Source organism: Enhydra lutris, unplaced genomic scaffold, assembly GCF_002288905.1.
Source record: "Enhydra lutris kenyoni isolate GAN:26980312 unplaced genomic scaffold, ASM228890v2 scaffoldscaffold1, whole genome shotgun sequence".
NCBI classification, from domain to species: Eukaryota; Metazoa; Chordata; class Mammalia; order Carnivora; family Mustelidae; genus Enhydra; species Enhydra lutris.
The window spans coordinates 53,041,755-53,054,134 of record NW_019154085.1 but is presented as its reverse complement, the minus strand read 5'-3'; the positions used below and the strand labels follow the sequence as shown (position 1 = coordinate 53,054,134).

The 12,380-nt window shown below is 35.3% G+C and overlaps 1 protein-coding gene across 1 annotated transcript in view; it reads right to left on the bottom strand.

Moving 5' to 3' along the window:
• Positions 1–6,533: 6,533 nt before the first annotated feature.
• LOC111143157 (potassium voltage-gated channel subfamily J member 3) overlaps positions 6,534–12,380 on the bottom strand; it is a 147,670-nt gene continuing 141,823 nt past the window's right edge. The window contains exon 3 of the mRNA XM_022496668.1: positions 6,534–7,494. Within this exon, the coding sequence (XP_022352376.1) occupies positions 6,908–7,494 (587 nt within the window). The 3' untranslated portion in view covers positions 6,534–6,907. The remainder of the gene's footprint in view (positions 7,495–12,380) is intronic.

Sequence of the window (12,380 nt, the reverse complement as noted above, 5' to 3'; positions counted from 1 at the left end):
ATTAAGGACCTTGACATGGGAAGCTTATTTTGAATTACCTAGGTGGGCCCAATGTAATCACCGTGGTCTTTAAAAGTAGAAGAACAAGGTAGAGGAGTCGGAACAGTATGAGTCTGTGGAGGAAAGGCACAGAGAGATTCCATTTTTCTGATTTTTATAACGGAAGGACGGGGAAACCAGCCAAGACTGTGGGTGGCCTCTGGAAACTGGACAGATCAAAGAAATGAATTATCTTCTAGAGCCTTTAGAAAGAAAAGCCTCTGTAGGAGCATACTGATTTTAGCCCAGTGAGACCCATGCTGGACTTCTATCTATAGTCTGTAAGATAATAAATTTGTATTATTTATGTTGCTAAATTTGTGGCAATTTATTATAACAGTGACAGAAAACTAATACAGTTAACTAGGTTTTCTTCTCAAAGTGGCAGGTCAAATATACATTAATCTCTGATGCTTCCTGAAACACTGAAATGGAAGGCTTTTAGAGGGATTTTAAAGGCATAGAAGAGCAAAGATGTCAGGAAAAGGCACACTTCCCTTTGTTCTAATCAAGTCAACTTTTTGACTGCCCCTTCGGCACCCTGACAAAAAAACTTAAGATTTATTTTTGATTGAGGGTAAGATTTTATTTAGAATTCTGGACCCTACACACAACTGAGGATGGGGATGCTGTCCTGAAATCCAGAGATAAAGATCATCTGTTCCCGAACTCACGTGGCTCTCAGAACATTGTTCACCAGGGACCTCTCTGCAAACAGGTAATTAAAAGAATCTTATCAGGGCAACGTTATTGACCTTAAAGAAGCAGCTCAGAGATTCTGAGTTCAGGTACATAATACAACGCTGTCGCTCCATAGTGAAGATGGTTGTCGGACTTACCCCATAATTCGCACAGAGCCTCAATCATCTTTGTAATTGGCCCACTGGAAAATAGACTAGAAAATACATATATCAAAAAATACTAGAAACAGAATGTAGGAAAAAAAACATTTAAAATACACTGTCATTAATAATTTGAAAGATCTAAGATCCTTTATCTACATGATACAAGGAAAAAATCTTTTTAAAAAAAGAACATGTAAAGAACCAGAAATTTTTTTAAAATCTTGAAAATTAAAATTATTATCAATAAATGAAAATCTTGGAAGGTAAGTGAAATCAAGTAAGTGGATGTAAACAGTCACAGAATATAAAATTAAGAAAATTTTCAAGAGAGTTGAGAAAAAAATGCAAAGGGATAACAAAAGTGGAACTATAAGACCATTAGAACATAATTCCAAGAATTCTAGCATCCAAATAAGGAAAGCCCTAAAAAGACAGAAGAGAAGAAAACCAAGGGGAATAAATAAAGAAACAACTTAAGAAAATTTCCCTGAGGAAAAAAATGAGTTTTCAGATTGAAAAGTCACACTAAAGGGACTAAAGTGGGCTCATACTTTAGGCAGATCATTGGGAAATTTTAGAACACTGTGGAAAACCAGCATATTCTAAAACCTTGAAGGAGAGAAATGCTTCATACAAGGGATTGAAACTCAGAATGGGATTAAACATCTTAATAGCAACATTGGCAACTAGGAAAAAAAGTAACAATGTCACTGAAATTCAGGAGGAAAGAAATTTCTACACTAGGCCAAACTATTAACATTAATTACAAGGAAAAGATTAAGGATCTTCAAAATTTACTGCCATATTTTCTTTCTCAGAAACTCCTAGAAAATGTGCTGCACTAAAAAGAATAAACTAAGGAAGATGAAAGCCTGTGCTCCATGAAAAGGAATATGAGGAAAGGAATCCTCCAGGATGATGATACAAGGAGATCCCAAGACAAAAGCTGCAGAGTAGACTTAAATTTACATAATGGAGCAGGTCAGAATGCTTTGGGAGAGATTTCCTCAAGAAGATAAAATTGTTCAAATATTACTGTGTTTGATGAACTAATAGGAAAGGATTTCTAACTGTGAAAGACACTGTGGCTGAATTAATTATAAGTATACATATGAAGAAGCAAAGAAAAACACAGTTATTAACCCTATGGGGGAAAATGCTATGATGAGAAAAAGGACCAAAATACATGGGCTCAATTCTGATAGCACTGATGAAAACACTGGCAACTGAATAAAAAAATGTAACAATATTGGAAATTTAGGGTAGGCAGTGTGGTGGAGGTATATGGTTGGTAGCAGGAGTTGAAATTGAACTAGATCTTTACCGTGGTAAAAAGCAAACAGATAATGCCCCGCAATGGAAAATCAAGAAGACACATGATAAAAATGGCTAAAGATTTGCATATGAATAACAACTGCATCACCCGGAGAGCAGGGACTACTCTTGTTTGTGGATTTAATTTAAGGAAAAACTCGCTCAACAGCCTCTCTGAGAATCAGTTTCTTCAAGTGTAAAATGGGGATAATCTCTACCATGCAGAATCACTGTAAAGACTCAAATAATGCGTGTAAATCACCATGTAAGTGATTGGCGCAGGGAGCTGGGAAGGAATAAGAGACGGCTCAGGATGGGATTCGTAATAAGCAGTGAGGAGCTAATGTGCCTTAGCCTTACCGTATATGCTGTTTACAGATAGTATCCATTGTTATGTGCAGCCCAAATAATCTGAAACAGCCATGACTTCAAGGCAAATTTTTAGGTTAAAAAAAAAAAATCAGTATTTGCAGAAAAAAAAAATTCTACTTACTGAATGACGAGGTGCACGTTCTTTGAACTCCACTAGGCAGAAGCTTCGGCAACTTGGCTTTTTAAAATTACTTCTGCGAGGTACCAGGGCATTGGACACATTACATATCACAGAACTCGTCTGATGCCAAATTGGGAACATGCTCTTTTAAGGAACATTTTTAGGAAAGGGAACTCAACACTTTTTAAAAAGGTGATTTGATATTTAAACAAAATTTGGAAAATTATGTATTTGTCTGCTTAACTTACTACGGCTTTTGAAACACAAGGACAGGATGGTCATGAAGATTCCTTTAAGAAATGCAGGTCTTAAATAGTCTGCATTAGTATGTGCAGGTTCTATGTTACTGAAGCATCTCACCAGGAAAGGATAACAACAAAAAAGTAACCCTTAAGGAATGAGTGGTGATGGATTGAATCATCTTTTAGGAGTTCAGAGTCTCGTGATAAACAAACTGAAGCAAGGACTAAGAGTAATTCTCTGTTGGAAAGTGGAAAAACGATGAACACACTGTAAAGATGAAACCCAATCATGTTTTGAAAGTTTAATATGGTTTTTATAAAACTGAACTTGCAGTACCGAATACATGAATTTATATTTTTGTACCCTAAATTACCTTGCACATTTAAATAATGAATTGCATGCCAGAAAATGCAATTAGCTTGATTCTAATTTGAATACTATGTACAATGTAATTCAAGCACAAATTCTGAAGTAGAGCCCACAGAGGTGCTGTGCAGTCAAGCTGAACTCTCTTCATAGTGTGGAATTGTAGAAATTGGTCATAACACAGATAGAATACAAGCCACCTTCTCCATAATCTCATTCTTTCTCCAACAGAAGTAACCCATTTTTGCCCCATCCTCTCTAGACAAATAGGCTCTTCAGTACTGAGACAACTAAATACATTTCTTAGTATTTAAAGCTATATATGGATGAATTTAAAACCACATAAGAATTTTTCAGAAATAACTAATGATAAAATATTCTCCCTTTTAATTTATATATATTTACAAAACTATTCACATATTGCCGAGAAGAATATTTCAGTTGAAGATAGGCATTATCAAAATAATCATATTTCTTTTATTCAGATCATTTGGATAAATAGAATGAAATATTTTACCATGACAGGAGCTATACCATGAAAATCCCACAAAAGGGACAAGTTTCCAGTTGTTAAGCAGAGTTATTCAGTTCAACGAACATATTACATTTTGCTTTCCAATAGTCACCACATTGGTGGGCTGACAATTATCCTGACTTCAGTTGACTTTTATTCTCTTTGATTTGAGCTCTTATAACTTCCTGAAATGGAAATACCAGAGATTTATGTTTTATTCAGTCAATAAAATTCATAACTTTTCACTGCTGAGAAAACATGTCATATACAGATTGAACAAATGTTATATGAAATCACTTTGATAAGAAGTCCTGCAGGCTGAAATATATGAAATGGAGATGATCTTTCTTGGAATGATCAGTGTCAAAAAAATCAGCAAAAAGAGAAGAAAAAGCAATTCTTTATTTTTATCCAAATATATCAGACTTCATAATTTAGTTAGTTTCAACAAAAACATAGAGTCACCATATAATGTATCATCCAAACTAGGACATTCTAAGAGTGAAAGGGGGTGCTATTATTAATTACACAGTTACGACAGGTATAAACTGGAACTTTCCAGGGTAAACTGGGACCTCTGATCAACTTAGCAATACAGGGTAAACTGCAATTACATGCAGAATTCATACCTTTCCCATACACATGTGGGAAAGATAAAGGAATAGCATCACTGAGAAAAATTAATTTTGGCAAGAGTGGTTCTTTCTCATTATTCATTATTCAGATGTCTGTTGAAATATCACTCCCTCCCTAAGCCGGTCACCTCTTCTAAAATAATCAATTCTTATTCCACCCAGTCATTTTCCATTTTGATGTCCTATCTTTCTTATCTTAAACTGATATTTTGAGTATCTGAAATGATCTCATTTGTGTTCTGTCTCCACAGGGCCCCTTCCAACTCTCCTACCAATATGCAGTGTTCAAATGGGCACCAACCTTCTCTGACTTAGTCATAGCCAAATCTCCAGGACCTAAAACTGTCTAGGACATAAAAGTCATGCAAAAATTTTGTTGAATGAATGAGCGAATACATTCAGAGATTTTGTTTTTGGTCCCATACTCTCCTTGGTACCAAAGACAAATTAGAATGACTCCTCAAATTAAATTATGGCTCTATTTAGTTTTAAGTGTTTGGACTAAATGATCCATGGAGTTTCTTCCACTGATAATAAATATCTCATGTCCCCTAGACCCCCTTCTCTCTCTGCTACAATTTCATTTTTTATAAGCAGCAAATGGGATCAAGGGGTAGAGCGACTAGCTCTATTCACAGTGGATGAATGCTCTAGGTTGATCATTTTGCCAGTAACTGTTCCCTGGGATATGTTCGCACCTACAGAATTTGGTTGATACAGAGGTAGCCAGAAGGTATTATTGTAGTTATGATAGAATTGTTGATGTAATAATTTTCCACTAAGAAAATCATCACAGGATTGCTAAAAAGTGGGAAACGACGGGACCCCAAACCAGCCATTAAGGATTTAGATATTAAGAAGGAGAAATAGCTTAATTCTGGACAGACATACAATGCAATGCCCAAAGAAATTTTATAGGAAAATCCATGATATTTTGATAAGGAGCACTTATATAAATTTTCATAAAAATCTCTGCATTCCAAATCTTTATTTTGTAGGTGTTCTTCTGAGCAATAGTTTTTATTTCCACTAATGAGTAATAAATATCAGACCTTGGGGTTAGAAAAAGAGTACGGCTAAAATCACTTTGGTAGGCCAGGGATCCAAGACACCAATAAAATCAGTGTTTACCAAACAAACAAGCAAACAAAAAAGCCCACAGGGGTAAAATATTTTCAATTCATCTAATTTAAAATTCTCTCAGGTATATACACAACATTCTTTCCGAATAGAGTGACAGACACAGGTGGGATAGGTTCCCCAGATGCGGAAAAAGTCTTGTCCTGATACAGTAAATGCCACGAACAAGAGAACAGCATTAAAAAAGAGACTCATTTAGACATACATATTTTAAGCATAAATATTTATCATTTGTTTTGTTGTATTGTTGTATCTCCTCAAGAATAAATTATTGGTTTTTAAAAGGACAGAAATTCCAGAAACAGAGTGGAAATGTTACCAATTGACTCACTTTGAAACAGGGACCATTCATTATGTAATTTCAGGCAGATTCTGATATAGTCAATGTAAGTTGGCTACTGATGATTACAATGGTTCAGCATTTGCTCAGAGCTCGTGTTTGTGTGAGATCATTTACAAAACAGATTTTCAGACTTCAAGTAGTCCAGAAAAGGACCAATTCTCAAATTAACCAATTTTCCCCTAGTACTACCAACCTTCAAAAATCATAAGAAATTTTTAGCATATTGGTATGTTCTAAAATTTACAAGTTAAATATATAATGGTTATATTTATGCAGGGCCATAAATAGCATAGACTTATGTGACTCCCTCATATAAAATACAATTGATAACCTCCCAGACCTTAAACAGCAAGAAAACATTAAATCAGATTTTTAAATGACAAATAATTTAAGGCTAAAATATTTGGTATTAATAATTAATGCCAGAAGCCTTCCTAGCCTAATAAAGTAAACATGCACAAGAACTACAAGTTTGAACAAAACATCACAATTTTATCGGATATATGTGTATGTATGTATGTGTGTGTATGTGTGTGTGTACATACACACACACACACACATATATATAGTTTTATCGCCCTGAAAGCTATCCACTCATGTTTGGCTTAATACATATGTTAGAAATGTCGTGAAGAGTACCACCTCTTTAAATATATATATATTTTTTTCCAGAATATACAATATAAATATACCATATATAAATCATGCCATAAAACTAAATGCAAAATTTGCACATTATTGCATGCTTGATGTGATAATACATGCCCGTTAATAAGAACTTTCTTAAGATGCCCTCCCTTCACACAACTTTTGCTTTCTGCACAGTGGCAATACTTGGGAAGAAAGGATTCTCAAATATGCATATATGACTGGGGGTAAAATGTACCTTTCGGATTCCTTCGAGAATTACCTCATCAGCCAAATATTGGACTATTACTAAATCATACAGTAAATAATGCCTACGGGGGTGTTTTGTTATGTGAACCGATCAGAGTTCATTTTTCTTAATTTGGCTGGGAGATTCCCTTCCATCCTGGCTGCTCCTCCTGCTATCTTTTGAAGCTTTGGTGGCAAATCGGCCACTGACTGGCTCATGGGGTCAGACAACATCTTGGTGGTTTTAGATACCAGTTTTTCTTCTGAGTTGCCAGGAACCGAACTTATTCGTTGAAGTTTCATGGGCAAATCTCCCAAGCTGTAGGCTTTTTCTGAAGTTGTGGAACTCATCCTCAAGAGTTTTTTGGGAAAGTCTTCTCTTCCGGTAATTTTCTGCAGCTTCGATGGAAGTTTTGTAGTAATGTCATCTAGTCCATCTAAGCATTCCACAGAGTTATGTCTTTCTTTGCTGTTAGTTATGGCTGGTGCTATTAAAGGGGATGACATAAGAAGCATCTCCTCCTGTTCTTTCACACTATAAGGTGGGGTGGGTACTTCAAATGTCGCATGGAACTGGGAGTAATCAACTTTAAAGAACCCTTCTTCTAAGGAAATCACAGGAAAGAAACGATGACCCCAAAGAACTTCATCTTCAGTGTAAGATGTTCGAGCTTGACAAGTCATCCCTACAAGCAAAAAGAAAATCTTTGATAAATTATACATAATAGAAAGAAATAGAAAGTCAGTTTGACCAAAGGAATTCATTTGCTTTCTTATTTAATCTTTGAACTCTTTATCTAAGTAGACTAAGTAAAAGAATATGTTAAAAGTTTTCATGTCAATGGTTTTGTTACATAGACTTTCTTCCAATGAAAAACATGGAATCTTTACTGTAATGTTTCGAGGGTGGTAGATCAATGCATGATTAATTGCCTTTCATCCACGAACCAAAAGTAAAAATGGCACAGACCAATTTCATAACATACGTAGCTCTAGAAGAAGTGGAGAAATCACAAAATCATTTTCCTTTGTTCACAAAGCCATGTGAGATATGAAACAAACCTGACTTTGCATCCAAATGTTAGCACTGCGTAAACTTAAGAAATCTTGACACTTTACTGAGTATCACTTCCCTATTCTGTAAAGCATGAAAATACCTGCATCCCAGGACTGATGTAAGCACGAGATCCAATAACGTACAAAAATGTAAAATTTGTCATAGAATGTCTTCTTAAAGGAGAGCAAACATAACTATCTCAAGTATTTGCTTAATGAATAAAAGTCGAAAATATTTTTATATCGGATAATGGAAGGTCATTGCGGTGGTTCTATTTGTCTGGACCTTTAAGGCCAGGATAAACTTTTGCTAAAGTCTTAGAAATCCATACGCTAAAATCAGTAATCTGAGCCAACGTGTTGTTTCCGATTTTATTCCTGCTATAGGGATCTCTGAGACTGGATGCTGGATATCAGATCAAAAGTTTTGCTATTTACATGTTATGTTACTTGGATATCATTTACTTCATGCTACTCTTTTTTACCCAACCATATTCTCTTCACAAATTTGTGAGTTAGAGTGAATTACTATTAAAGCAGTCCACCTCTGATATTCATTAGAGATGTGAACACTGGAAGTAAATGAATACACTTTACACATATTATACATATTACATAATCTTATTTTAGTCACAAGATATAATTTCCTGTAACTTATAAAATTCACTTTCTTCTACCTTACTATCAAACTTCTAGTAGAACCTATTAAAGCGTAAAAGGATAGACATGTTTTAAAAATGCATCTCTGTAAAACTAAGTATATTTTAACCAAATGATGACAATCTTTCTGTTACATTTCTATTCTCCCTCTGTCAGTTTATAAATAATTTCTATTGTATTTAAAGCCTGGAATAGTCTGGATAAAGCGATATTCTGTCTTATCCCCCTGACTGGTGATCACGCATACAATACCTGGAATTAGGATAAATGCATAACTAAAAAGCACCATTGAAGATGATTTCTTCCTTGAATCTTTCCAAGATCTTGCCTTGTAACTATCAGTGATATATCACCAAGGAAGCAGTTGTTACACTTATATACCATCTTTTTCTAGATGTTTTTAAAATAACTGAGGCTGAAGATAAATGCCTATCACATCTCAGGCACTGGGTTAGGTGTTCTCTGTATATTATTTCTAATTCTCAATATCATCCTAACAAGAAAATATTCCTATGTCTAATTTAGATAAGGAATATAACACTCAGAGAAATGATTATCTGTTGACCTCCCTTGGGCACAGATCTAGGAAGCTGTAGAGAAAATACTGTATTATTCTAATTTCTGGGGGGGGTTGATCTTTCTTTTTACTTTGCCATCATGTTCTGTTATTTTAGTTAGGAACCCCATTCTAAACAAACTATCATATTAACTGTCATGGTGAAAATCTAATACTAGCCAAATACCAGTCTTCATAGTCAACATCTTATCTGGAATAGTTCCCAGAAACATTTATATATGAGATAACAAAATTAGTTTAAAAGGTAATTTGTAAGTTTTATAGACATACACACAGTAGCATCTGTCTTTTCAAATGATTTCTTAACGTCTATTTCATGAAAAAATTACATATCAACACTAATTCAGAAAATACTCAAAAATGTATTACCTGATATATTTACGTGACTTTATTTTGATAGTTTAAAGATCTAGCACAGTACCTAGAATAAATGACCACTATAAATGTACCTACCCATTTAGGTTACAAAAATAAAATAAATAAGTACCCCATATTTCTTTAAAGAAGTAACATTTCGTTTCTCTCCAAAAGCAGTTATTCTTGTAAATTCTTTATGTATCTTTCCGGTCTAGGATATTAATTTAAGTTTAAGAAAAAGATCATAAATATATATTTACTGCTAAGTGGTAGTACTTCCTTTATAACCCCACTTTAATTTTTAAATATTATTCCATTGAAAATTGATGGTGGGTAGAATTATCTGAAGTAAGGGCACACAGTCAATATAACTCAGAGCCATGTAGGTTTGTAGGTTTGTCCTTTGGTCACTATAAATGTATGTATATATTAATTGCTGAAGTAAATTCAGATCCTAACTTTGTTCAATTACTTATAACAATAAAAGAGTAAATTTTGAAACAAAATTTTATTACTATCACTATCTTAGCTCATTTCATTTTAGTGACTTTTTTACATTGGGAAAGGAAGATGAAACTAAAAATCAAAATTCTGTCCCCATTATTTGTCATTATAATATACCACATTGCTGATTTCCAATGCTTACTTCCCCTGAGTTGTTTCCCGTGAAGTTACCATAAATCATGGAAAAAACACTAGAGAAATTTAAATGGTGGGGGGAAATGGAGGAAATAAAGTCTCACAAAATTTTCTCTTTGGGGAAACAGGCATTGGATTTTTAAGGTGCTTAAGGTAAATGATATCTACAATGTTAATAGGCAATTTCAAACATTTGATCACATAAGAATACCTGTAAGCACTGTTACTCAAATGCCAGTGGATGATTCTGACAGGAAAGTGTGGTGGGGAGATTTTATTCTACTATATGAAATAACTAACTTTCTTCCATAGCAAACCAATACTTGGGAGGCAGCATCTTTATAAAATTGAAAAGTATATAAATTTGGCTGTCAATTCCATTACTTAAGTAGCTTGTGAAAATTGCCTTAAACTCCCTGAGCTTCGGTTCTTTCTTCTACAAAGCAGAGGAGTAGTACCCTCTTATAAAGCCTTTGAGAGTTTGGGAACAAGGGCATGAAACAGTGCTTGGTATTTAGGCGATGCTTAATAATGACTGCTGAATTTACTGCTCTGTAGTGATCGTTTGCATTTCCTATTGTCCCTGAAAATTAGTGTTACTGCATCACCATAAGTGGAGAATTTTGAGATCTTAGTAATTTGTGCCATATTAGCAACACAGAAAATTAAGTTTAAAAATGGCTAGATACCAGATAGCTACTCGCTTTTTGGAAATGGTTGGTTAAATATTCAAAATGTTTTAAAATATGGAAAAACATACATTACTCATATTCCTAATTTTTATGGTTTCTTATTTTTCACCTAAGTATCTCTAATAGCTTGGGAGACTAAGTGTAGAAGCTTGGGTGTATTAAAAAGGCCTGCAGCAAGGTGACTAAAACCATGACCATACTTGAGTAATTATACCAAGAACATTTACCAGTGCTTTAACCCTCGTTTGTTTTCTGCTGTTTGTTTTCCACTTTCATTAGATGTCGGTACACAAATATAAACATTTCCAGTTCAACAACATCAAAGTTTTTTAAAGTTTTTTTTTTCTTTTTTCTTTTTTTTCAAGATTTTATTTATGTGTTTATTTGAGAGAGGAAGAGAGCACAAGCAGGGGAAGCGGGAGAGGGAGAAGCAGGCTCCACATTGAACAGGGAGCCCTATGCGGGGCTCCAGCTCAGGACCCTTGGATCATGACTTGCACCAAAGGCAGATGTTTTATTTAATCAACTGCGCCACTCAGACACCTCTAAGATTTTTGTTTATTTGTTTGTTTAAGTCTTTATTTACATTCCAGTTAAATAATATATAATGTTAGTTTCTGAAGTAGAATTCTGTGATTCATCTACTTACATACCCAGTGCTCATCAGAAGTGCCCTCCTTAATCCTTATCACCCATTTAACCCATCCCTCTGCCCACTTCCCCTCCAGCAACCCTCAGTTTGTTCTCCATATTTAAGAGTCTGTTTTATGCTTTGCTTCTCTTTTTATTCCCCCCATGTTCATCAGTTTCATTTCTTAAATTCCACCCATAAGTGAAATCATACGGTATTCGTCTTTCTTTGACTTAATTCATTTAGCAAAACACATTCTAGCTCCAGCCACATGGTTGCAAATAGCAAAATTTTGTTCTTTTTGATGGCTGAGTAATATTCCATTATATGTATATGTATGTGTTTTGTATGTATATTGGTTTTGGCCCTTGGGTCCATGCAGAGTGGGCCCTCTGTTCCTCCTTTCTGAGCCCAAAACTAATTATCCTCCTGCTGCAGACCCTGAGTGGGCTGGGGTGGGAGGAAAGACTTTCCTAGGTCTGTTAGCCAGGCGCTAAGGGAAGGCCCTTGCTGGAGCCCTTGGGACTCTTCTCAACCTTCAAGGGCCTGGCCCTGTCCCTGAATCACCCCTCAGACTCCTGGCACTTGAGCCCGTCCCCACCCCTGCAGTTCCTTTCACTTTTATTTTATTTTATTTATTTATTTTTTTAAACCTAGAAATCCAGGGGGTGTTGGTAGGGCCAAGTTCTGTCAAGAGGCATCCAAGGGAAAGGAGGAGACAGGCTCTCAAGAATCCTTTAGTCTTGTAATGATAATAATACTAACAGTGTGAAAATGGGAGGGAGAAAACAAGGCCATTAAAACTGCTGGTGCTGTAATCCCCATTCAGGCTTCTCTTTTTGTGTGACCTGGACACTGTGGACTTGACAGGCAGGCGGCAAGAGTCAAAGATGGGGAGGCCCTTCCCAGGACAAGGTGACACTGAGGCATCTTCTCATACTCTTCACCTACCCCTAACCA